Source organism: Coturnix japonica, chromosome 9 (assembly GCF_054131305.1).
Source record: "Coturnix japonica strain WE chromosome 9, WE-NBRP24, whole genome shotgun sequence".
Classification (NCBI taxonomy): domain Eukaryota; kingdom Metazoa; phylum Chordata; class Aves; order Galliformes; family Phasianidae; genus Coturnix; species Coturnix japonica.
In genome coordinates, this window is record NC_140671.1 from 31,428,955 (window position 1) to 31,456,108 (window position 27,154).

At 45.4% G+C, this 27,154-nt stretch overlaps 1 protein-coding gene across 10 annotated transcripts in view; it reads left to right on the forward strand.

Moving 5' to 3' along the window:
* The window catches only part of IGSF21 (immunoglobin superfamily member 21), a 66,610-nt gene that overhangs the window by 12,771 nt on the left and 26,685 nt on the right, over nt 1–27,154 (forward strand). For 7 of the 10 annotated variants that reach the window (XM_032448767.2, XM_032448771.2, XM_085509293.1 and 4 more), the window contains exon 1: nt 20,195–20,478. The exons of the other annotated variants lie outside the window; for them this stretch is intronic. In XM_032448767.2, the coding sequence (XP_032304658.2) occupies nt 20,412–20,478 (67 nt within the window). In that variant the 5' untranslated portion in view covers nt 20,195–20,411. Of the gene's footprint in view, nt 1–20,194; nt 20,479–27,154 lie in introns of those variants that run through there. 10 annotated transcript variants of the gene reach the window in all.

A 27,154-nucleotide genomic window follows, 5' to 3' on the forward strand; every position in this document is an offset into this window, starting at 1 on the left:
AAATGATTTCAGTTTGGGCCATAGTGTGCCTGGTTGGTTTTGTTGCATTTCCTCAGGAAACCTGAGCTGAAAGCTCTCAAAGGCCTTTTCTTCTCCTTTTCTTTTTTTGACATCTCTCCCTCTGGTGCAGCTTCTCAGCATCCTATCCAACATCTCATCTTTTGACAAGATGGTCCCCAGTGACGCCTGGGATTTGCATGGATCATCCTTGTGGGCTAACAACTCAGTGCAGCCTCTGGTGAATTGATGCAGCTATTCCCCTCCCCTAAACCTCATCAAAGGTGAAGGGTTGTGCAAGTGTATTGGGAGTGCTCATAGCATTTCCTCTCCCTCCCTTTTTTTCTTTTTTTTTCTTTTAACCTTGGTCTCAGCCTGCTTTTCCCTATAGAAAAGCATGGCAGTGATAGCAGGAAAATGAGATTTTGGAGAGAACTCCCCCAGATCTGCCCAAGGTCCCTGGGGCACACAGTGCTGCAGCATAAGGAAGAGCACCCATGGGGGAAGAAAAGGAGAAAAACAACAGAAAAAGAGTAGTGAGGAGCTGACAAGGCTGGAAAATACCCTTTCCTTTTTTGTTGCTGATTTCAGCATCCTTAAAACTGCCTCAGTTTTGCACAGCACCAGTAGGTTGCTCCTGTTGCTAAACCTGCACTCTCCTTCTTTTGGACCTTAGCTATATTTATAAATATATACACGCACCCCTCTCTCTCTCTGTGCCTGCAATTTCACCAACCCTATCTCACTTCTTTAAAATGAGCTGATTTTTTTGCTTGATAATCCTTTGAATGTCTCTTCTCTTCCTACACAAATCCTCACAGCTGTTAGGACTTCAAATCCTTCATCCATCAAGGGAGGCAAGGAAAGAGGGGGGTGGAAGGGGGAAATGAAAGGTTTTGTCCAGCACGTACCATAGTGGCATAGGCTGGGAAAAGACACTGGCAACGCAGTTGATGCAAAGAACAGGGAGAATTTCTGGCTCTTGTTGTATCATTAATCTGTCTGAAGTGGCTTTGATCTCTTTTGCTTTAATTAACTTAAAATTATCATGGGATTTTATATATTTTTACACAATGCACATGGACTGTACCTGTTGCTGAGCCTGCAGTGCAGGTCTTCTCCTTGCACTGAGCATCTGGACACACTGGGTGTGCCTGAAGCTGATAACAGTAGTGAGAAATTGGGGTTTGGATGGGGAAGGAGAGGCAAAGTGAGATTCAGTTGAATTCAAGCTATTCTCAGCACTGAAAGCATCTTCAGCTGTTATGCTCACTGGAGTATGGACTGACCTGAGTGACTTGGTTTAGTGGGCATGGTGTGGGGATGGGTTGATGGTTGGACTTGATGACCTTAGAGAGATTTCTTCCAATCTTAAGGATTCTATGAAAGTTACAGGGAGTGTGGGGTTGTTTCCAGCTGCTGGATGGTATCAGCACCAGGATGGCCACAGGACTGGGCTGTTCTGCCAGCATTCCCACCCAGGGTATACACTGCACTAGGAGGAATGTTGTTACAATATCTGTTTCCAGAGGTAGTTGCACTCAATCTGCTACATCTGCTGGCGTGAGGAACACTGTATCTCAGTGGTGTTAACTGATGGGAGATGCAACTGGGATTGTTGGCATGTGGCATGGTGAGACTGATGACCAAAGGGCCGAACTGGTACCCATCCTTGGGCCCAGCACTGCACAGAGGCCTCAAAGGTTTGGTGTGTCCAGAAAGATCCTTCCAAGCTTCCCAGAGATGCTTTAGTAGAATTAAAGACCCAAGTGCAGTGAGAGGATACTTTCACCAGCATCCCATCTGGGAAAACAGGTCCAAAGCAGAAATATTGTTCCATCTTTCAGTTCCAGGCTTTTTCTTTCTAATATTTCTTATGCATGAGATACATTTGCATATTTTTATCTGACTAAAATTGAGCAAATTTACAATGTTTTTACATGGAGCACATTGAAATGTGCAGGATTAGGGAAAGGAAAGGAAAACATGCTATCTTGCATTGTCCGAAAGCATTGGTTCTTTTGCAATTGGTTCCCATGTTGGCCAGGGTGGGAGGTATTCCTTAATTAAAAACAAAAAACACCGCAAAATAGAGTTAAATAGGAACACTGGACCAGGAGAGATGGAAGCTCCCAAGCACAGTAGCTATCTTTATCAACTAGATAGAAGCCACTGGGGCACATCAGGTGGAAAGGAAAGGATTTGGGGGATCAAGAATCACAAAGGTTCAAAAAGACCACTAAGATCATCCAGTCCCACCTTCATCCCATCACCACCATGTCGCTCAGTGCTTGACCTAAGAATGCATCCCATAGCTCTGCTCACCCATGGGAAATTAGCTTTATTAATTAAAGGGACTCTGTGGGTATAGATAATTGAGTTTATTAGGTAAAACTGCTCCTGCTGCTTTTAGGAATAGCCAAAATAACCTGAATGTTCACTGATTTGCAAGTGAGTGCAGAGATGGGATTCTCCCATGCAGCAGTCAGCTAACCCAGGATTACAGAATAGCTTATTTTTAGGAAATCCTCTCAGAATTGATGCACAAAGCTGGTGAAGTGGTGGTGGCTGAGGCTCAGCCCCAAGGGAAAAAAATAATTTCTGTTGAGCATTGTTTGTCTGGGTGACAGTGACTGGGAGTAAAACACAGTAGATAAAGCAGCAGGTACAAATGGGAGCTTCTGTTTTTATGGGAAATGGGAAGGGGACAGTAGTGATTCTGCCCATCCCACTGCCTCCTCCTTGGCCAAGTCAGTTTCCCTGCATGTGCTTGGACATCGATCCTCCTTATTCATCCTTATTAAGTCCTGAAAGTGGCCAAAGACAGGGAAAAAGGTGCCAATTAAGAGCTTTATTTCAGCTATCCATCTTCCTTTCAGGCTCTGGGCTCACAGGAGCAGGACTTAGAGCAAATGAAGAAAGACTTAAACACATCAGAATGACTTACAAAATGTTTAAGTAAGATTTCCATCTGTCTTCTCTTTTGGCAGTGGGCTTTTTGGTGTGGCAGGAAGGGGATGATTTACAGCCTTAATGGGTTCCATTTCACCCAGAGGCAGTGAGGAAGGGGAGGGAGGAAGGTGCAAAGGAGTGGGGGCTGAAGGTGAGTGGAGGGAGATTGTAATGTGAGGCAACATCGTATTCTTCTCCAAACTTCCCCTGCAAGAGCAGGTCTGTACAGAAACCTGGAGTTTGCAGCTACGTTTTGGTATTAGGAGTGATGGAGTGGAAATGTGGTAGAGGATGAGGTTGGGAACACCAAGAGGTGTTCAGTTACTTTGCCATTTTCAAATTAGGTTTTAGAACTTTTTCTTTGTAAAAATAATGGGGGAAGGAAAGCATGAAATGGTTAAAGCAGAGTGAAATGCTGTGACTGAACTGATTAGTATTTTATTTTTTTTAGGCTTTCAGTATGTGGAGTTTCTTGAGTTTAAAATACATGTATGCATTTCCCCCCTGGTGTGGGGCAGATCCACTTTTCAGCATCCTACCAATCTTTGTAGTCCTGTCTTCCTTGGGCAAAACTGGTGTTAGGAAGCAGAAATGAGCTGCGTTTTTCAGCATGTGAAACTAATACTGAAAAGAGGGGTGTTTACACCCACAACTCATTTCTCTCCATCACTTCAAGGGCTTTTTTTACCACTTTTTTTCTGCTAGTAAAAATGAGGCTGAGTTTCTGTTAAGCGGATTTCCTGAGATGATTGCATCCAGCTCCTGGATATGAACCCTGGAGTTGCATTTGGGTTGGAGTGTTGAAAATAAAACATGTTGTGCACGCTTAAAGTCCTTTTGCATACCTAATGACACCTGAGGCAAGTTGCAAATGCAGCTTTAGGGGAGAAATGGAGAAGTTTGCTGCAGGAAGGAGGGTTATATAGACACCTGTGAGGTTTTGAGTATATGGGCAAAGCTTTTGCCTTTGGAACCCCTTGGATCTATTGGTCTTGGCCCAACTTGAATAAATTACATCTCCCTTGGCATCTTTGCTCTTCCATGTTAAACTCCCAGCTCTGGGAATCTGCTGCAAGATGTAATGCTGAGGGGCTGAAGGATTTCTGCTGCTTAGAAGCAGTAGAAGGAAAGGACGTAGAAAATCCTCAGGCAGTCATTTGAAGAATTGAGATCATCAGTGACGGGAGAGAAGGGAGCTGGAATAAATCTCGGTGTGAAATTAATGCAGCTTAGGAAGAGACAGGAAGGGTTGAGGGGAGAGAAAAAGTGTTCTCTTTGTTCAGCTGTGAAGCTCTCTGAGTGAATGTATCCACGATAAATCTAGGGAGAGAGCTTGGGGATGGAGAGCACAGTGTGCCTAGTTCTTCTGTCCCAGATGAAGTTAAAAGCTGCTGAGCATTATTCAAATGTATCCCTGCAGACTAGCTTCATCTCAGGGCTGGTTTATGCAAAATTGGGATCTAGAGCATCCCTTGTGCCCGTATCTCATCTATCAGGCATTTCTCCTTCTCAAGACTAAATTTCTCTTTTCTTCCTAAATCCAGAGTTGGGTGGAGGGCTGGGTTTGCATGTCAGCAGCTTGAAGAGGGGGCTGTTCCCCCAACTCAATTCCTTACTTATAGGCATTCCACACAGGCTGAGCATCCTAATGTTGGGGGGTTATGTAATGCCTCTTGTGCTAAAACAGTGTGGGAGAAGCTTCACTCACAATGAAATGCAAGAGGGGGGAAACTTCTGAGTGCTGTGAGCATGTGAACCTTTTTGGGAGGTGTTTCCCTTTGTGGGATGGTCCATGATGCTCTTAACCCAGTGGCATTGGGGAAAGAGGCGTAAGGTTAATATTGTCAATGTGGAAAAAAGAAATCTGGTGTTCTTTACGTTTTATTTCTGTAGAGCAACTCCTTTGCACCTGTCCAATGACAGGTCTTGTGCTTACATGAATTTGAGAATGTCAAAGATAGCATTTCCTCTGTTCTTTAATTTAATCTGAGCCAAACTGAGAGCAAGCGTTGCAAGGGAAAGACACCAGCTGACTTGGCTTCCTCCAAGCTTTGAGTTTTGGGGAGCAGCCCCATGCACATTACAGTCTTTTGGGTGTTGAGCCCTTGCTGATGACACTGCTCTGCCATAAAGTGGGGATGCAGGTGTGGAGTGCTGAGCCCCAGTGCTCTCATTGCAGACATGGAGTTTTCCAAATTTGGAAAGACCCCATCAGCTTCCCCTTGGGGAGGCTGAATTCATTACTTGGGGATATGAAATCAATGGGCTCTGATCTGAAATGGAGCATTAATGCATTAGCAACAATTCTGTGGAAATGCAGAGGAGAGGCAGCTGCCTTAATGTGATTTTCCAAGGCTATGGAAGGTGGCCAGTGGGCTCTGTCCGTCTTTAACACACAGCCCCCAAACTCCCTCCAACTCTTTGCTTTCTTGCTTTTCAGGATCCATTTCTCAGCTTTCAGAGTTGCCAGTGTAGATTTTTCTTCCTCTCTGTGTTGGAATGTGTTGTGAAAAAGCTTTCTCGTAGAATTTTTTTCATTATAAATCAAGCCATGGTGTCATTGTCAAGCTAATCAGACTATTACTGCATGATGGTTTTTATAAAATACTCAAAATTCAAGACAATATCTAGCAGAGGAACTAATTTGGCAAATGCTTCAGTTGGGTACTGTAATTCTCCCCTTTCCTTCTTGATGCCAGAACCAGTGCTGGCTGAAAGGACTTTGAGTAATTTCATATTAATCAATCTCTTTTCAAGAGGAGCTTAAAGGACATTCAAGGCTAATGATAGAAAGAAAGGCACAAGGCCAATGTAATCCTGGGTGCAAGGCTGCTGGTGCCATGCAGCAGACACTGGATAAGGAGGAGAGGGGGGAATATGTACCCTGAGTCCCTTGCACAGAATATTTCCAGAGCAAGCAGAGGAGAAATGGAAACACACCATATGTTGCCCATCCATCCATCAGTGAGCTACTGGGTTCCTGGTTTTTAATACTTCTGTGTGTTGTAGTGAAGAGAGAAAACAGACGAGGATCCACCATGCTAGTGTCTGGTGATACTTCCCCATGAGTACTGCAAGCAGCATCCAGATTAGAGATGCTCTTCATTGCAAGAGGAATGGCTTCAGTCTGAATTACCATCAAGGACTAGAAGCTTGCTTTATTTGAAGCTTGATGCATGCAAATCCTATGGGAGCACAAAGCAGCTCTTTTGCTCCTCTCTTCCCCAAAGTTATTTCCCCCCTCAAGCACTGAAATAAATTACTGATCTAATTAAATATCATGTTGAGTAGATGTTGCCAATCTTCAGCTCGGCTCCATGGTTCTCTTCTTATTTGAGCCTGTGCTGTATTTCTGTGGCTACCTCACTGAACTCTTTTTGTGATAGCTGAAATCTGTCCTCATTGTGGACTATAACGGTTGAGTGAGCTGGAGAAATGCAAAGAGCATGTGATGCCTAGAGACTAGCTGAGTTTGCAGGTGTGTGCCGTGGTTGCAGGATCTTCAGTAAGAGATGATGGCCAATCAAAAGCTAGTAGAAATGTTTAGGATTCCTTTTTTGATATAAAACTGATGTTGAGAGCTTTGGTGTTCCCCATGCTAGAGATTCCTCCAACTCTTTTGTGCTTTACTCACCTATGATCGAACCTAGGAGGCACGCTAGCACCAGACAATAAGGCATTTTCTCCTCGTCCCAAACTATTTAAATCTTAATGCGGCTGTGCTGGGCTATGGAGAGCAGGATTGAAGGCAGAAGGGGGGGAAGTTTCTGCTAAATGCTTTAATTTTGCTGGCAAGTCCTTTTGGCAATGCATGGAGGAGGGGAGCAGCTCTACAACAACGCAAACAGTCCGCTTTTGTGCCCAGCCCTTTCCTTCCCTTGGCTGCCAGAGAATTTACCAATTAAATGGTTGTTTTGGACTCTAAAACCACAAATTAGATCTGCCAAAAGCCTTAATGAGTGCTTTTCATTTCTCTTCCTCTTTTTTTTTTTTTTTTAAAGGTTCATTAAGGACCCACAAAGAGTAGCAATGAGTTTCTCAAGCCATTCTCCTCACCCTAAAATAATCGTCCAGTCAGTTCTTCACTGCCCCTTACTAACCTGGGAACTGGGCGTGAGATGCTTTTCAATGGGAATTGTTCTGCTCTTCCCTTCCTCGTTTCCCCACTATCCATTTCTTTGTGTAGGTTTTTGTTGTTTGTGTTTCTTTGGAGGGGAGCTTTTTCCCTCTTCGTTTTTCAAGCAAAGCCAAGGAGCCCTTGGAATAACGTTGATTAGAGCACATTGGGTTTGACTCCACTGTTGATCCCCAGTTTTCTCCTGGACATCGAGCCGCTCTTGTTGCAGTTTCTGTTGCTGTTGTCAGCCTCAGAAACAAACTTCTCCCCAAAGAGCAGAGCTCTTCAAGGGTAGCAGATGGTGATGAGGAGGAAAGTCGTGGGCAGAAAGATGCAAATGATCTTGGAAATCTCTGCAGTATTCGTTTCATCAGGGCTGTGCTGCTGGGGAATGTATCATTCAGCCTGTTGCAGGCTCTTCCACCAAGGTCACCTAGGTTTTAGGTGGTTGGTGTTTTGTGCTACTTTAATGCTTTCTGCATCTCAGCCACTATCACATCTTGGACCACAAAAGATCTTTTCTAAGGCATTGCTGGAGGTACTGCTCTATCACTGAAATTGCACTGTGTCCATGGGCAGCTCTGCAATGATATCTACTTTGTCAGTTGGAACAAACCTGCAAATTTCAGGACATTAAGATTTCAGTTCCAGTAGCAATTCTATGTTTTAATCAGCTCTAATTGTGGGGTGTCACTGTGCACTTCTTGTGTGATCTGAGCATGTAGATGTTTCAATGACCTCAAGAAAATAACAAATTCCAGAGGGTATTTAGCTTTCAAAAGTTGGTCATTCTGCAGCAAAAGATTATCTGCCTGCATCTTCCTAAAAGAACTGCTTGCTCCCGGACCTGATGTTAAGTCCTGTAAGTAGGCAAAGATGGCATAGTGCTGAGCTGACATGTTTAAATATTTAAGGAAAAACCATAATAACATATGCAGAAATGATGGAGAGTTTCTCAAAGCTACTTATCAGCTGCAAAACTTGCCCAGACCTCTTCAAAACTGTACAACTCTGCTCTCAGACGAGTGTATTGTGCATTTAATTCTCTGTGCAGATCTCCTCTGTATTGCTAGTCAGCTTAAGATACTTTAATGTCTGCAGCAAAGGCTCGTGGTGACACATGTAATTAAGTCTTGCAGAACACCCTTCAACAGTAGAGATCAAAGCAATTTGCAGAATAAATGTGCGTCGTTATCTAGACTTTACAGGGAAACTGAGGCTTAGAGAGGCAAAATCTCCCAGCAGACAAAAACTTGTGGCAGGCAGGAAAAGCAGGATTCCAAAATCCCTTTTCTGCTGACAAGGCAAAACTGCAGAGCACTGAAATTTGCAATGAATATGTTTAGTAGCCTACAGTGAAGGCTGCAAAGTGGGGATAATTCAGCTCAAAAGATGAAATGAGTTGAGATGCAAACAGATTCTTTGCCCCCACCCCCCCAAAAAAAATCAACCCAAGTCTTGAAAGAATAACTTTACTTACTGCATGGGGTGATATTTTTAAGGAGAAAAATCAGTATTTTGCTATGTTGATCCAAGGAGCCTCATCCTAAGTGAAAAAACATAATCTGGGGAAGTCATCCTGCCCCTGTATTTGGCACTGGTGAGGCCTCACCTCCAGTTCTGTGTTCAGTTTTGGGCACCTCAGTATAGAAAGGATGTGAAGGTGCAGGAGCAGGTCCAAAGAAGGGCAACAAGGCTGGGGAAGGGATTGGAGAATGTGGCCTGTGAGGAGTGACTGAAGGAACTGGGGCTGTTTGGTCTGGGAAAGAGAAGGCTGAGGGGAGACGCTATTGCCCTCTTCAAATACCTGAAAGGTGCTTACAGCAGAGCAGGGTTGGTCTCTTTTCACTGGTGACAGGTAACGGGACAAGGGGAAATGGCCTCAAGTTGTGCCAGGGAAGGTTTATGTTGGATATCAGGAAAAACGTCTTTACAGAAAGGGTTGTTAAGCACTGGAATATGCTGTCACCTCTGGATGTGTTTAAAAACCATTTGGATGTGGTGCTCAGGGATGTGATTTAGCGGTAGTTTGGTACAGTTAAGGTAGTATAATTGGGTTGAGGTTGGACTTGATGATCTTTAAAGTCTTTTCCAAACTGAGCAGTTCTATGATGTGCCTACATACTGACATTCTCATGGCACTGCTGTGTTGAGCAATGTTGGCATGCGCATTACTCTTTTTGGCCAAGTAGGAGTGGAGCATGCCAGAGGTGTCCCTCAGCTCACCATTTCTTGACCCTGCATGGTGATGGGCTGCAGCCAAATTTTGATGGTCCTCATTGAGAGGAGCTGGATCTACTGCTCTCCCATCCAATGTTCTGTTTCCAAGTGCTCTCAAGATACTACCCATGTACTTTCGTTGCCATAATTAAATTTTGCTTTGCAACTACAAAATAAAGCCTCCTGACAACCAGTGGAAAAATAATTAGTGGCACATTGTGTCATTAAACACTAGACTTTAATTAAATTGCATAGAGATAACTGCCTCTAACTACTGAAAGTCTGGAGCTTCGAAACAGCTGAGTACTCAGCAGAATGGATTAAAACACCTCATAAAACAGACAAAAGTCAGGTCCTTTCCTCTGGCTGATTAAGCACCTGCCTAAATAGGGCATCACATTGTGTCTTCCACATGAAAATAGCTTACTATTCCTTTTCCTCGCCTGCTTGTCATCTCTTTGGAGCTAGAGGACATTTGTCAGGGTTAAGTTCCACCCTAGGAGGAGGTCCTGCTTCTGTCATGTCGGCGTCTCTATGTTTGGTGACTTTCTCATGTCCCTGCTTTGAGATGTTTCCCCTAGCTACGGTGTGGTTAGACCTGAACCAAACATGACAGTGGAGGTCACCCTTGAAATGTCACTTCTGTCAACATGTGACATGGACTGTGATTTTGGTGAATTGGTTTTTTGGAGCATCTCAGTCACTACATCTAGTTGCTTGCCTATGTACTCTGTGGTCTTGAGTTTCTATCCATAAGACTTCCAGTCACTCCTGACCCATTTTCAAGGCTGTTTTTGGTCACCTGCGTCTCAAAAGCCTTTTCTGGCCATGCAGCAGCTGCTTGTCTCTGCTCAGGGAGTGCTGGGGTGTGCTGGGCAAATTTTTGGGCAGTTTGTGCATGTCTAGTGGGGGGGGTTGGGGGGGAAAGGGGGAGCAATTGAAGTCATATGAGATGAGAAAGATGCTCCCAGGCTTGAAGTTGCTTTTTGAGCTAGAAAATATTACATTTTTCTAGGATTTCTGCCTTGCCTTGGATACAGTTGAGATCCTCCTGCCATTGCTGGCCCACCCCAGTGTTTTGTGCTGACTTCTCCAAATGCCAGCAAAAAGCACAAGCCTTCTTCTGTTGTGAAAATTTAATTACTGCTTTCTCGCATGTTGCTGCCAGACCTATAAAAAGAGGCTTATCAGGAGCGATGAGTTCGGCATCCTTGGGAACTGCACCGTAACTCATCCATGGAGCAGAAATGCAAAGGGGCAGCTCTTTTTGTGGCCTTTTTCCAACAGCTTTCTGCTGGCAGTGTTACAGCGAGTCACTTTTTCAGGGTATAAGTGCTCTAGGTTTTCTTTTTCCTCTTAAATAAAATTAAAATTCAACTGCTGCTCCATCGGTTTTTGCTCCATTTTCCATTCTCTTCCCACTTCGGGGTGTAGTTTAGTGGATGATAGGAGGTAGGTGGACAGTTGGACTAGATGATCTTAGAGATCTTATCTATCTAACTTAATGATTCTGTGATTTTTTTTCTCCTTATTACTTCAGTTGTGAATCCAAAATTCATTGGGAAGAGCATTGGTTTTTTTTTAAGTGATCCAGGAGCAAAAGAGCTGGAAGAATCCAAGGGGGACATTGCTGATATCTCCCTTGCTCACCATTGTGTTGTAGCATCCCTGAAAGTTGCCCCTTGACTTCACCAGCAAGCAGGTGTACATACAAATCTTCAGAGAGCAAAAGTTGACTACAGCAAGTAATAGGACAGCCCAGAGATGGGTGTAAAGCAGCTTGAGGAGGGCAAGGTCTCCTCTGAAAGACTTGAAAACCCATTGAGAAGCAGAAATCCCTTCTGGATATTGCTTTACGCTCAAGGCAAGGGTCACTTGAAGCAGCTCGCTTATAACCACTCTTGGCTTTCTCCCCATGCAGGCTGAATCTCTCCCTTTTGCCTTCTTTTTTTCCCTCATTGCTTTGCAACAGGTTTCAGAGGCTCACTTTGATTTATCACTGCTAATTTTTCTCAAACATAGTGTACCTTTCTCAACTTCTGTTTTGTTGGGATCAGCAGCAGAGTGCAAACGTGAAGCAGCACAATGCTTGCTGTTTATGTGTCATGGTTTAATAATTTTGTAATTTTGCTATCAGTATTCCACATCATAACATCATATAAAGCATGAATAATTTTACTGAATCTGCAACTTGTAGAAGAAGACTACATCTCCCAGAGAACAACACGATAGGTCACGGGACCTGGACTCTATATTAACTTGGTCGCAGAACAGACTGATGTCTTTTGAGTTCTGGCATTCAGGGGAGTGTGTGGTGCTGCCACTATGCTCATGCTGAGTGGTGTTTTTTGGAGGGATTTGCTCTTATAAGAATGATCTGGTGTGAATATGGCTGTTTTGGTGCTGGGATGGGCAGGACTGAGCCATCTGGCAGTTTTTTCACAAGCAGGTAGTTGGCAAGGTCAGTGCTTGGTGCTTTCAGGAAAAGGCACGTTAAAAGACACTTGGATCAGGTTTACAAAGTTTGTGCTGCAGGCTGGAAAGTCCTTTTTGAATGGCGTTTGTGCAAGTGCCTTCTTGCAAACTACAGTCTACTGCAATGGGGCCTGGGGGCAAGAATGCCACAGGTAGGAGCTGCTTTCAGCATTGCATAGGGATAAATGTGGAATCAAAGCATCATGGAATGGTTGGGGTGGAAGGGACCTTAGAGCCCATCCAGTCCCAACCTCTTACCAAGAGCTGGGTGACCCCACCAGATCAGGCTTCCCAAATACCATCCAACCTAGCCTTGAACACTTCTAGGTTGGATGGAGGCGTTCAGGTTGGGATTCTGAATACTAGGAGTCTGACTTCAAATCTGAGCTACATGCCTATTCCTGCCCTCCATCTAGACATCACTATGGGAGACAGTTTTCTTTGATTTTTGTCAGTTTTTGGTGAAAAGAGAGGGGAAACTGCGTTTGTGAGATAAGACGTTACACTGACTTGCCTGTCTTTATCTATTAACTTAGTATTTTATATGCTTCAGCTAACCCAGGGGGAAAAGGTGATTTGTTCCTTGGGGGAAACATTTATAAAGTCTTGCCTGCCTTGGAAAAACTAGTCTCTAAAGGGTGATTGCAAAGATTGGACTTATTTATCCAAGTCAAGAGCCTGGTAGGAAGGGCATGATGAGCCTGTGAAATACAAAAAGATGAGAAATCAGATGCTGGCAGTCCTGGAGGATGAGAGGAGTCAGACTGAGAAACGCTACAAAAACCCACTGGGGAAAATGTGAATTGATAAAAGGAATGTTTTGCACATCTGGGCTATAACGAGGCAGTGTGCTGCCCTGCTGCAGTTCTCAGTTCCCTCTTCCAGCTACCTTAAATCCAGGCCAGTGCATGCTATGGTGTTGTATCAATTGCAACAAAGGGGCTGCTCCCTGCTTTTCTGATTCCAAAGCACCCCCCCCCCCCCCCCCCCCCCCCACACACACACACACAAAAAGCATTTTGTTATCCTGTCTGCATACAAACTTCAGCCAGTTTATTTTGCTCTTTGCCAGGTACTCAGTTGTGAATGGATGTAGCATGTAACCACAGCCCATTCTCCATCTCACCTGACTGAGGAGATGGGGAAGCAATTTGTGTATTTATGAAATATCTTTTCACAGGATACATAAACAGTAGCACTGTGTCTTGCTTGCAGTGCTGGCAGGGAAAGGTTGGGAAATGTGCTTAACAAACTATGCTGAAGGCAACACAGGCAGTACTTGAGCAGACAGGATTTGGCTTTTTCTTTCCCCTAAGGTATAGAGGTGCAACTTTTTTTCTTTCCCCAGTTTGTCCACAATTTCTATATTTTGGTGTAGTGGCAACAAAATGCACAGTCCTCTTGGGTTTGGCCCAAACTCTTTATTTTTGCAATCAACAAGTTGTCTCATAAGGTGCTTAGCAGGGTTGTGAGTAGCTTGCTTTAAGCTAAAGATTCCCTCTAAGATTCCCAAGTTCAACCACCAACCCACCCCACTGATGAGACATAAAGTCCATTTCCATGAGTGTGTGACATGCAGAGATCATGTAAGATGCCAATGACAGCATTGACACAACAGTAGCAACTTCACTTTCCAACAGATTACTCCATCTCACAGCTGCCCTATCTTTGGTGATCAGAACTAAGATACACAGACCCCATGTGTGGGCTTGCCTTGCTCACCTGGCTGTCAAACAGTTGACCTATGTGTCCTCAATCTGGACTAAAACAAGAGTTTTTTGCACTCCCGCTAGCAGGAGAAATCACTAACCTGGCTGCTGGGAGAGCCTGCATAATTCACCTTCCTTCCAAGGCATACTGAGCAGAAAGCAAATAAGTTGCTGCTGGGGATAAAGGAGAGCACGCAAACAAGCAATTCCCATTTGCACCTTTGGAAAGGAGCTTTGGACGTGAGGAAATAAACAGAAAATGCATCTGCAAACTTTACCTGAGACTGAATTCTGCCTGTTTGCATCAGCACGCATTGTTGTTAGTTGTAATTTCTTGCTGGGTGATGGACAGGGCTTGAAGTCAGCATCTAGAGCAGAAAACAAATGCTCTCCTCAGAGATGGATGCACGCTCCCTGCTCTATGAAACATATTATGTGCCCAAGGTGATACAGACATTGTAAGAGCTCCCCTGACAATACGTAAAAATTTATTGTTGCTTCAAACCTCCTCTCTGTCGGCCTCAGATTTATGGGCTAAGAGGTGAGGTTTTATGGAAGCAAAGTGTGTAATGGGAAGGTGTGAAGAGGAGGTGCAGTGGCGGTGACTTGGAGCAGAAATATTTATAAATTGTAGCAAAAAAAACCCAAACGAAATAATTTATTAAAATGTATTTTTTTTTTTCTCTGGTGAAGGCCAGGGCAATCCTTGAGGCTGGGGAGCGATACAGATGGAAGCAAACTTTGTAAAAATGGGATGAGGAGGGAATTGAGGTGGCATGGCTGAGATGTGAAACGAGATAATAGAACAAGGCATGGTGAGACTGCTTTAGAGGAGGGTAAATACTGGGCTGCCTATGGGCAGCATCTCTGTTTGAACAGACCGTGGCATCTGTTTGCTCCTGTGATGAGAAGTGCTGCATTGCTTCCTAAAAGCTGCATGCCTCAGTGATGCCTGGGATTCAATGGATGAGCTCTGGGCAATGCAAACCCCTTTGCACCTCTCAGTGGGGATGCATTTACAAATACGCATGTTAACAGTGTGCAACCTATGCTAGATAAACTGCAGATCATGCATAAGGTAAAGTACGCAACTTATGATAGGTACACCCTAAATCAGGACCCAAAATTCAAGCTAACCTACAAAACTTGGGCACAGCAGAGTAGGATGTAAAAAAGACATGACAGCCTTTTCACTTTATGCAGCGCAAGCGAGCAACAGCAGTGAGTATTGATAAATAAATAAGAGATCTTTGTGCCGCCAACAGCAGCAGGGCCAGGTTCTGCTGACCCCGGCATTGCTGCTACCTGAAGGGAAAAAGGCTCTATAAGGGATCTGGTCAGTCTTGTGAACTGCCTTTGCCTCTGTGACCAGCAGGGATGGAGCCTGGCTTCAACCTCATTTAAGGACTGAATGCCACTGGGGAAGGATCTCCTTTTGGAGATCCCTCCTTGTTGAAGCTTTTTTTCTGTGAACCTAGAATCTTCTGATATGGGTGAACAATCTTCTTCCCATCTTTTATAGCACCTCTCTATCATGATGGTCCTTTTATCATCACACCTTTGTTGTAATGCCTTTCCCATTGTACTGACCTGTCCAGTTACTATAGATGGCCACGGTGGGGTCTGATGGCCGTGGTGGAGCTGAGTTGCCCAAAAAGTCAGCAGGGTTTTGGGCATCATCCCATGGCATGGTATGGGGGTGAGCTGATATTTGCTGCCTGTGGACCCATTTTCACTTCCAATGCTGCTTCCCCCATCCTGTAGTGTTTTACTTGTTTTCCACCCAAAGTAAAAACTCAAAGTGAAATGCTGAAGCAAGCATTTAGCATGGCTGCCAGCACTGCCAAAATCAGAGAAAGATCCTGAAATTATTATTTGAACTTATTTTTAAGGTTGAGAAATGTATGAGAGGCCCTAATTTGGTACTACTGGGGTTCTGTTTCAAATTGAAAGTATTAGACGAAAAGGGAAAAACACAGCATTTTCACCTGCATCTAGCACAGATGATCATGATTCTCTTTTTGAGCTAAAGACTTGGAAAAAGAGTTTAAAATTAAACCGTGTCATCCTGAGTGTCAGGATGGAGGAGGGAGATGAGCCAGTGAAAAGGATGCCTGCAACTTTTAATCTTATTTATATCAACCCCATGGCTGTCATCAGCCTATTTAAGCAGCTGCGAAGATGTTCTCTTGAATGCCTTCTGTATATATATATCTGTGCATGTGCACTTGTGTATTTGTTCAGCTCCAGGGGGGACTCGTTTATTAAATGATGGGAGATGTTTCACCAGCTGAGGCCAGGCTCCTTCCACAGTGTGCAAACTGCTTCTCCCTTTAGGGTGCTTTTAGGATTTTGAGGCTGCACAGGGGGTCTTTAGCGCTAGAGACTGGGCAAGGTATGCTTGGGACAGACATCACGTTGGGGTGCCCATTGCACTGGAAAAGTGAAACACTTCTGTTTATGTTAAAGCAATTTGTTGTCCCCTTCCAAGCTGGAGCTTGGTTTTCACGTGAGCCTCAGGACAGTGCCATGGGATAGACGCTCCTGGAGCGATGGTCATGTAGCAGAAAGCATTGTCTTTGCAGTGCTAAGTTTTGGAATGATGGCAAATGGAAAGAAAATGTTATGGGTTCCTGGTGCAGCCTGAGCACAGGGAAAAATCTGAACAGCTGGTGATGTTTCATCTCCGTGGTGGCTGAAATGTTTTAATTTTGTGATATTTTATTTTTTTTTAAGGCAGAGGTAAAGGGGATTTCTGAAACAGAATATTCTTTCCAGCTGAAAAACTGAAACTTCCCATCTGTGGGGAGGGAGAGAGTGGCCAAGATAATCCTTTATAAATAATCACCATTTTTCTAAAAATGTGACTTTCAAGCCCAGACAACCTCCTCCCCAGGTGACTTATGGTCATGAAATACTGCAGTATTTGGGAAATCAGAATTCTTTTATTTTTACTTCTTAATTTTTGGTGGAAAACAGCAAATCTGACCTTAACATTGATTCATGGGCTCAGAGGAAGAGATGATGGGGCTGAACAGATGGTGATGTACATGCAGGATTTCATCTTATCAAATGGACATTTCTTCCTCCCCTATGAGTATGTAATGCATGATAGGATCTGTTTTTGGTGCTTACGTGTAAGAAATTGCAGCATAGCAGCAACCAGCATTCCAAACTGGTTTGCACTGGTGTCAACTGGGAGGGACTCCTCCAAAGAGGTGGCTGCAGTAGATTTTCTACCCTTTAATTGGAGCGGGATCAGTCTCACTGATCCATGCATACCGAATGCAAAGCCCTCCCTGAACACGTCCCAACTGCTTTCTTGTTTTTTTTATTATTATTTTTTTGCATGCAATGTGTGTGCAAAATGCATATAGCAAAAAAATATAAAAATAAAAAATGTTGGGGAGAGAGATGTACATCAGAGCATTACCGAGACTAATAATTTAATGGAAGCAAACACCTATGCTTGTGATTACACTGGAGTGGGGAAATAAGGACTTCTTAACAGCATTAACCACTGGCACAGATTTATGTGGATAATTACAGCCCAAACACCGATCTTGGGAATTATCCATAGCGCTGAAACTGGCTTGAATAATACCTGAATATTTTGGGGTCTGTAATATTGTAATATTTTGCGAATAATACCTGAATATTTTGGGTTTTGAAATATATATCTCCTTAAAGAATTAGGGCTAAGAGCAATTTGATGTGGTGCCTCCAACATGTGCAAGAGCAGCTGTGGGTTTGGGTGCTTGGTGCTTTGCTCCTGCCCTTTTGAATCAATGGTGGAGTGTGTTAATTATAGCGTATTAATTATATGTAATAATTAAAATATGTATGCTGTGAAAAGCCCCTTGCTAACATGATGCAGCCCTTTTGCTCTCATTGTCAAGGGAAGAGAAAAGCATCAGGGAAATCGCTTTAATTCCCTCCTAGGACTTGGTGCTACCTGGCCAGAGCAGGATCAGTTGAGGGCATTTGGTGCTAAATAAAATGCTACAAATGAATGCAGTGGGAGGGCAGGGCTCCTTGGAAGTAGAAACAGCTGCTTGCAGGGTCATGCTTCGCTCAAGGTGGGTTTGAATGAATGAAAACGGTGGCTCTAAGGAAAACTTGATGCTGGATGAGCTGTGATTTGGGAACACTGCTGTTTCACTTTACAGTGGCTTTTTATTGTTAAAAAGGGATGAAAATAGCAAGACCTTTTGCTATTGCAGCAAAGCAAAACATTTGGGCTTAAACGCAGTGTGTTGGGTGGTTATCCTATGGTGATGTTTCTTTGCTTTTCGACTGCCTGGTTTCTATTTTTGATGGAGAAATGCCAGCAAGGGTCACGAGCAGCTGCAGGGTTGGGAAGAATGGGTGGATTCTCCTGCTGAGACATTTCTATTGAGAACAAGTTCTGGGTCCATAAATTGAGATAAATCTTCCTTTCTGTGGAGAAAATTGGATTATTTGAAAATGGGTAAAATCTGAGAAATTGGTGCCAATGCTGCAACCACATCTGCAGCATTCCAATGCCTAAATTCTCTCCAATGCATTTCTTTCCAATGACCCAACCTGGAATATAATAAATCCCAATTCCTTTTCTTGGGATAGGATTTCACCAGAACTTGTTCCCCCACTACACCTAAGTTTAAGGAAAATCACAGAGCCACAGATTCACTAAGGTTGGAAAAGACCTCTAAGATCCCCAAGTCCAACCCCAACCCATCTGTTACAATTGATGCAGTGAAAAGATGATACAGGAGCATAACAGTAAAGGGACCAACAGGGATAGGATGGTATTTCACAGGAGAAGTAAAGGTGCTCACCCATCTCTGATGATCTCAGCTCACAGAAAGGAGTCCACTTTTTCCTAATACCCAACCTGGAAATCCACAGGGATGGAGTAGGGATTTGCAGGGAACAGGGACACTTACAGCTTGATCAGGTGCTCAGAGTCCCCACCCAGCCTCACCAGAATTCCTTTATTTCACCTGCATGTGGGCATTTTCCATCATGAGGGATGGTGCAGGACAGGAACCTGCTGAGATCCTCAATACAATTCATTGAGTTTTTCAGCCAATGGGGAAAAATCAGATCTTGTACAGACTCAATGAGGACTTGTTTGGGCAAGGAATATCCTCCCCCAAAAAGCCCATTTTGGGTTACCTGACTCCTGACAAAGTGCTGGGGAGGACAGGCAGTGCAGAGAGCTAGAGACACGTGTTGCTCCTTGCCGGTTTCCTCATTAATCTTGATTATGAAGCCCTCGTGCTGAAGTTAATTTTCTTGTAGATGCATATCAGTCGTGTAGCTGGGAATTTTGCGTGCTGTAATGAGGATCTGCAGCCTCGTCACATTATTACGCTGCTAATTAGTACACAGACTTCTTCTGGAAAGGTCAGGAGAGAGGAGCTGAGAAAGTTCACTTTTTTTTTTTTTTTTTTTTTTTTTAAATTCAATTGGGGTCACTGGATACAGAGGGAGATCTGCCTATAGCTCTCTGCCCTGTATTTCTGCTGTTCCTAAAGGTGTTGAGGACAGTGCTGTGGATCTTGTTTTTCTGCTGGCTCCATCCATCAAGGATGGGAAGGATGTTGGCTCCATCCTCAAATAGGGATTTTCTGTTGCAAGCTACGGGAAAGCCCTTTTTTCAGAAACGAAAAGACAAAGAACAGCCAAGTCAGCTCATCTTGTGTTTTTCCAGCCCCTGGGGCTGTCAGCAGAGTACCTTAACCAGCCTCTAAATTCACAGGAAATTAAAACCCAGGCAAAACCCAATGAAGCCAGACACCCAATATAAACGGCAATATCTTCATCCAACAATTTACATCACTTACTGTCTCCTCCAATGTCCTGGGATTCAGCTGACAGCCTGCATGCTTTTCTTGTGCTCCACTACTAAATCTGGAGGCTGTCAAAGGCGTTTTGCTGTGGAAAGACTATGACTCCTTCTTCAAGCACTTCGAGATGCCCCTCCCAGCTCACTGGGGGGTGGCTGTGCATGCAAAAGGTGGTTAGGGATTCTGGTTAGTAAGCAACATTGGTGGCAGGTGGATGGTTGGACCGGATGATCTTAGAGGTCTTTTCCAACCTTAATGATTCTACAATTATCTTCATGCTAAACACCCCTCTTTACATTGCTTTGAGCTGGGTGACCCTTTTGAACTTTGAGCCTCATCTTCCTGCCCCTGTAAGCGTTTCTCCTATGAGCTTCATCATCCAATGGATGGGAAAAAATCCCTGTTTGCCTCCCCCTTGGGCAGGGTAAAGATAGCAGTGCTATTCCTGCTGCTCAGGCATTGATAGAGCAGAGAGAAAATCCAGTCCTGTGCAAAGGAATTTCAGCGATTAATTGATTTTGATTTGATTTGATTTTGCAGTGACCTATGCAAAGCCTGATTTCTTTCACTGGGGTTGGTTGGTGAAGAAGCAAGCCATAAGGCAGCAGATTCCATCAGTCTGGTGCAGCGGGTTATGTTGGTCTGGAAGCTGTAACCCCCAGGGACAATGCTGGGGAGTGTTTGCACGAGGCAGGCTTAAAATGAGGGGCGATCCGGCAATTTTGCGATATGGGCACGGTGAAGCTGGGATTGAGGGTACAGCCTCCCCTCATACCCTACGCCAACCCACACGCTCACACAAATCACAGCTCCGAGCTCCGCCCCGCATCCCACATCTCATCCATCCCCAGCCACCTCCCTGCAGCCCCGCCCTGGGGCCGGACCGGGGCGGGCTCAGCCGGGCGGTGGGTACCGGGGGGGTCGGGCGGTGGCATCGCGGCGCCGGAGCTGCGAGCGGTCGGCGAGGTGGGACCGGCAAAGGGGGCACCGAGCCCAGCCCGGCACCGCCGCGATGCCCTCCGGACCCTCCCATGCAACAGCCACTGGTTCGGGGCACCGCTGAGCCCTGTGGGGCTGCCCTTCTCCCCCTCCCCCCCCGCGGACGCTATGCGGACCATGAGCCCCTTGCCCCTCTTTTTACTGCTGCTTTGGGATCTCCTGGACCTGGCACTGGGTGAGTTTCATCACCCCCCTCCCCTGCCGCTCCTCCCCCTCCCCAGCCCTGTGCCCTGACCCCAGATAACGGGAAGATGCTCTGCTGCGAGTGTGCGGGGGCATTGGGCTCTGTGCCCCCCCCCTCGCGGCTTGGGAAAGACCCTCTGTAATGGGGAAGTGGTTCTAGACCTGGTAATAGGACGGAGGTTTTGGATCTGGGAATAGGGCATGATTAGTAGGGCAGTGGTTTTGTACTTAATAGTAGTGTGCTCAGGAATAGGGGACCTGATAATCGGGCAGTAGTTTTGGATCTGGTAATAAGGCACTGTGTAATAGGGCAGTGGTTTTGGATCTAGTGATAGGGAGCCTGGTCATAGGGCATTAGTTTTGGACCTGAGATTAGAGCACCTGTTAATAGATCTTTAGTTTTGGACCTGGATCAGGGCATATAGCACCCAGTAACAGGGTAGTGGCTTTGGACCTGGTAATAGGGCACCTGGTAATAGGAGAAATCACTAATATGGCAACAAATTTGCATTTGGTAATGGCATATCAGATATGGACCTGTTAATAGGATGTCTGCTAATTGGATGCTGGATTTGAACCTGTTAATAGGGCACTTGTTAACTGAATGCTAGGTTTGCATCTGTTAATAAGGCAGTTGCAAGCAGAGCACCTAGTTTGGACTTGATAATAGGGGAATTCAGTAATACGGCAACCCATTTGGACCCAGTAACAGCATCTGTTAACAGGGTACCAGTTTTGGACCTGGTATTAAGTCACTCATTAGTAGGATACTTGGCTTGGACCAGGTAATAAATGAACCAGCTGATAGGGCAATAGGTTTGGCCCCTTTAATAGGGTACCAAATTTGGACCTGCTAATAAGGCAGACATTAATAGAACACCGGTTTTAGACCCAATAGTAGGGCACCTGCAAATAGAACACCCATTTTTTACCTTTTAATAGGGTTCCCCCCAACAGGACATTGTTTTTGAACCCATTAATGGGGTGCTAACATTGTCCTCGTTAATAGGGCACCTGCTAGTAGGATGTGCAGGGGTACCCCATAGCCCATTCCCAATACAGTGCGTCAAAGCCCTGCCTGCTCTGCACAGCTTCAAGTGGTGGGAGGTGAGTGGCGCTGATTGGGCAACTGTTGGGATTTTGCTATTTCTAACACACTTTTTCCTTCACGAAACGCAGCAGTCAGCTGCTGCAGGGCACAGGGAGGGGGAGCAGTGGCTGCGCTCTGTAGGATTGGCACAAAGGCACCAATTCTTCCCCAGTTTGAGGCGAAGTACCCAATGTTATCCTTTGGGGATAGCACAGATCCATCTGCATAGAGCCGGGTTCCTCTTTTAACATGCTCTTCTGCTGATGATTGCGAAGAGTGGGGATGGGTAAGGCTGTGTCTGTGGCATGTGTTTGTGGGGGGGAAAGGTCCAAGTGTTTTTTTCTGTGGGTCAGTATGGGGCTGTAGGGTGAGAAGTGATATGATAGGATCTGATCATGGCTAATGGATCTGAATTAGTGCTGCAGCAAGCTCGGTGTTCAGCTCTTAAAGCCCTACTGAAACTTCTGTGTGTTCCCATATCCTGAGATTGAGCTGCTTGAAGCGTTTCCTCAGCACTGTCCCAAAACCCAGCACTTTCCAAGCAAAAAAGAAATATGTCATTGCAAAAAGCCCACCCCAATGCTCTGGCAGTGGATGGCAGCTCCCGAGGTTCAACATTAGGCAGATGGCTTTTCCTTGGCTGAGAACATTCTTGGCCCGGGGATGCTGCACCCAGGGATCTCCAGCCTTGTTCTTGCCAGGGATGCAGCAGGATCCACCCCTAGGAAGGGGATGCAAGGTCCCATTGCTTTTTCCCCCACAACGCCTCTCTGAAGTGGTTAATTTTTATTAATTTATTTATTTTTATGTGCACTGTCTATAATGCGTGGTGTGTGCTCTGTGTTCTCCCTGTGGTGTCCCCGATTGCTGCCCCATCTCTGGGACTGTGATTGAGCATCCTATCAGCAGCACTCCCACTCAAGCAGAGCATTTGTAGGAGCATCTGTGAGTGTATTTTGGGGCTTTCCATCCATCACCTCTGAATGAAAAGCCCTTTTATTCCCTCAAACGATGCTCCCTGCTTTCTGAATGTGTGGTAGGCCAGCTGCATCCTTCCCAATACAGCTTTTCCCACTAAAACAAGCTTAATCTCTCCCCTTGGCCAGGAAAAGCAGCCTGGGCACGGCTCAGTGGGTTGAGAGAGCATCAAAATGGAAAAATGAGGGCATGTGCGGGAGGTGAGCGGTCAGACGGTGGCTGGCAATTGCCCCATAGCCTCTAGGTGGTGGTTTTTGGAAAGGCACAGAGTCTCATCTGCAAGCAGCCTGATGGCTCCTTGGCAGCTCCAAGCAGTTTGCTGGCAAACTGCTCAAAGTCATTGCGTGAAATACGCTCCCATCGCATGCTCATCAGGTTTCTTCTAATGGGCAGGGAAAGTCGGAGCTGTGTTTTGCAATCATGAAAGGAGAGTTAAATGTGTTGAAGTCTGATATTGGTGAGATATTGATATAGCCATCATCTTAGTGGGTTTCGGGTAGAAAAGGAGAAAATTTGGTGCTCAGGTGTCTGGGAGTTTGCACAGTGCAGAGAGGAGGAGGAGCATCCTTGCACCACGTGCAGCACAGCCTGCTCTAATTCACCTACGAGCGCACAGCACTGACCTGGAAAAGCAGGACACATTCTGTCAGCCTTCCTGCTCCTGTTTTTCCATCTCGTATTCAGCTCAGGGTCACTTCCTTTTTATCCTTTTACACTCCCTATTTCCATGAATTTCTGCTTCCTGCAAAGCCTCCTGCCTCCCGAGTAAATCCATAAAGCCCTTCTGACAATCCTCCGTGCCCCACTAATTGCTCTTCCCCTCTCCCTGTTAGGCCAATTCTGTTACTCCCTTCTCTCTCTCCACCAGCTGCGTTTTGCAGCCCTTTAGAGCTGCCAGCTTCAATCCAGAGTGTTCCTACAAAGCAAGCTTCCTCCTCTCACCCTGCACCTTCCCAAGTTAATAAGCAGCTTTGGGGCACAGAGTTATTCCATGCTTCATTTTTCCTGCAAAACCCCCATGTTCTAGATCCTATTTCTGTGTTCCTCCAGGTGCCAGAGTGCAGTTTTGGGGCAAATCCCTCAAATTCCCCATTCCTTGCTGCAATGAGCAAGTTCTTAGTGTTGATAGTGCTGCAGCATTTAACTTTAGGTCTGGCCAATTTCCTCTTTTTTTACCAAATTTTGGCTTCTCTAGAGTTACAGAGGCGACAGAGACAGGGTGTGTGTATGTGTTGCGTGTCTTGGTTTGGCTTTCAAGACCTGTGAGGTAAGCAGCCCTTGCAATATGCAAGGTGCTAAATCCTATCTGCAGGGTGGTAAATGATCTTACGTGCAACATGCTAAACACACTATATATAATCATAGGATCCTTAAGGTTGGTCATTTTGTCCAACCGTCAACCCATTTCCTCTACTAATGTCCCTCATTGCACAACATACTCTGTTCTGTATGCAACATGCGAATGCTATATGCAATGCACTATATGCAGAGTGCAAACGTTATATGCAGTGCACTGTATGCTGTATCCATTGCAGCCTTCCTGCATGCACGCATGGGCTATCTCTCGTACCTTCAGGCCCTTGCAGAAGTCTTCAGGTTGCATCCAGGCTTCAGCAGTATGCAGGTGCTATTCAGTTCCTGCACTGATGCACTGGGTTTTTATGAAGCATCTGATATGCACAGGGAGGATGGGCATCGCTTGGCGCCTACTGTTGTTTTACTTACTGCTTTGGTTCACCGCCCCATTTGCTTGATTTCATTGACTGCAAGTCAGTCATTGGGGAAAAGTCCATTGAAGGAGCCCCCAGACCCTGTGGGTTTTTTTGTTGTTGTTGTTTTGTTTTGGAAAACTTCCCAGCCTGTAAATCAGCCTGCATAGAGCTGAGCGGGGAGGATGCAGCTGATGCGCTGTGTTTGCTCCGTGCCAAGCTGCTCTCTTTGCCCTTTTGTTTGCTTGCTGCTGAGGCACTTGGTGTACTGATGGATGTGTTTGTAACTAATGGCTGGTGCTCACATTATCTCTCTGGCATTATCTCCTTCCCTCTTTTTCCCCCATCTCCTTCCTAAAATAAACAGTCAATCACAGCTTGTTTTCAGTGCGGGGCTCCTACCGGCTTTGGGATGGATTCATGGTGCAAGTGCCAAGGGCAGGCAGACTCTTAGCTAAGTGCAGGACCATGACCCACATCCAACTGTGCAGTCACCAGCACTGCCAGCTCTATATTTTCCATGCCATGAAGCCTATTATAAACAGAGGTTTGGGTACCATGCAACACTAAATGCCAGAGAAAAGAAGCAGAAATGGGTAAATGAATAACCCCCTGTTAGTAGGATCCTGACAACCCCATGACTGTTCATCCATCTGTCCATCCATCCATAGAATCATGGAATGGCTTGGGTTGGAAGGGACCTCAAGGATCATCAAGTTCCTACCCCTCTGCCGCAGGCAGGACCACCAGCCTCCAGATCTGGTACTAGAACAGGCTGCGCAGTGTTCCATCCATCCTGATCTTAAGCACCTCCAGGGACACAGCAACCACAACCTCTCTGGGCAGCTTGTTCCAGCACCTCACCACTCTCTGTAATGAACTCTTGTAAAGCTCTTGGCTGGATCCACAGTAAAGCCAAGGGACTTCTGGCTGCCCTCTGCTCCCAGGAGGTTTGGGGAACACTGAGATAAAGATGCATTTCCCATCAGAAGGATGCTGTGAGCAAGAGGCCCTTCCCAGGCTCTGGACCACACATTTTCTCTGTTCTGCTGCCGGGAGCAAATCTCCATCTGCAAAACCCTTTTTAGTTGAAAGACAGTATCCCGGAGGGCCAGAGTAGGGATTTTGCTCCTCTCTGCTCAAACCTCTGTATAATTTCCTTTTATATAATGCCTTCAACAATATACTTCAGAGAGGAGGGTGAAGGGATTAGCAGCTGTTGTTCCAGCCCCACTCCACCTCCCTATGCTTGCAGATAAATCCTGTAGCTGCATCCTGTCTGCCCAGGCTGGGAAAATAGGAGCTGGAGCTTCCTCTGCTGGGATGCACCTACTTTGCATTTACACTGATATATTTCTTTGCAAAATGATTGGAGTAACTTCAGTGGCAGGGATGGGCAGGAGCCAGCTGGGAATGCCCCTTGATGGGGGTTTGCTTTTTCCTGTAGGACCAAAGAGGTGCTTTGTGTGTGGGACCAAAGTGCCAGTAGGGATGTGGGGGGATTGGAAATATGGTGGTGGTACTCCTGTTGGCTCCTGGGTTTGCTGCCATCAATGGAAATGCTTTTGAGGGGGATGGATTGCATGGATAACGTGGAATTTGCTGGTGGCAGTGTTGCTTTCTGTATTACAAAGGCTGATCCCCAAAAGGAGGCTGGATCTTGCTGCTGGCAATACTTGAAAAGAGGAAAATTATGGAAAGGAAAATGGCTCTGGAAGCTGCTGGCTTTCTGCAGGGTGGGCAAGGTGGGCTAAAAAAGCAGGAGAGGTGGGGGGGGAAAAGGCTCCAGCTTATCAGGTATCACCAAAAACATTGGAATTGCTCTAGTTTAGAGGTGTGTTGGGGAGGGTGTTTTGCTCCATGCTGGATGACCAACAGCCTGGATCTGATTGAGCAGATAGAACTGTTCTAGTTACAGCTTATATGCGCGTAGAGATGAAATATTTTCATGAGTGCTAGCAGAGGTGGCTCTTTTAAAGCTATGTTTACATCTCATTGTGCTATCATTGTGGGATTGGCTTTTTTTTTTCATGTCTTTTTAAGGAAATTTTAGGAAAGATTTGGTGAATACAAGCTGGCTGGAGGTGTCTGGGTTTCCTTCTGATGGAGAGTGAATTTACTCTGCTGTAATTATAGCAGCAGCGTGGGAGCACAGTGACACTGAAGGAAGCCTGGTTGCCAAATTTAAGCCTTCTGCTTGCAGAAATGTATCTTGGTTGTTTTTTTTTTTGTTGTTTGTTTTTGGCAGCAGGAAAACACATCTGGGTGACTTTGGGGTAGGTAGGAGATGATTTTGCAGGGGCAGGATTTGATCAATGGGACAGGAGAGCTGCCCGTGTTCTGGGATTTCCCATTGCAGTGGAACTGCATTCTATCATGTGTTTGTCCAGACCCCCCCCCCCTCTTCTCCTACCTCTGATCTGCTAAAAGCTTCCTACTGTGGGAAAACAACCCGACTCTTTAAAATTTAAAAGGCTTATTTAAACAATGTTATCTCTCTTGGAAGGGAGAGAGTATATTGAGTGGTTATATTTAGTGCTTGGTGTAGGACAAAGGAGATGCAGAGAGATTTTTAACATGAGGATGTTAATCACTTATGTCACATTGCCTGGGAGGTGTGGATGTATAGATTTGTATATGGAATATGTGCAGCACACCTGTGAGGATGAGGGTGGGAGAAGCAGGGGGCAAGAGGCAGCCAGGCAAGAGCTGAGCATCCCTTTTTGATCACTTATTTCCACACTGAATGCTGGCTGGCTAGAGCCCCAAAAGGTGCAGGAGAATGGGGATGCTCTGGCTATACAAGACCTATATGGGATATAGCATAAAGGGCTATGTGGTGCTATATTTCGCCTTTTTCTACCCAAAAGCTGGCTGGCTGGTACCCCAAA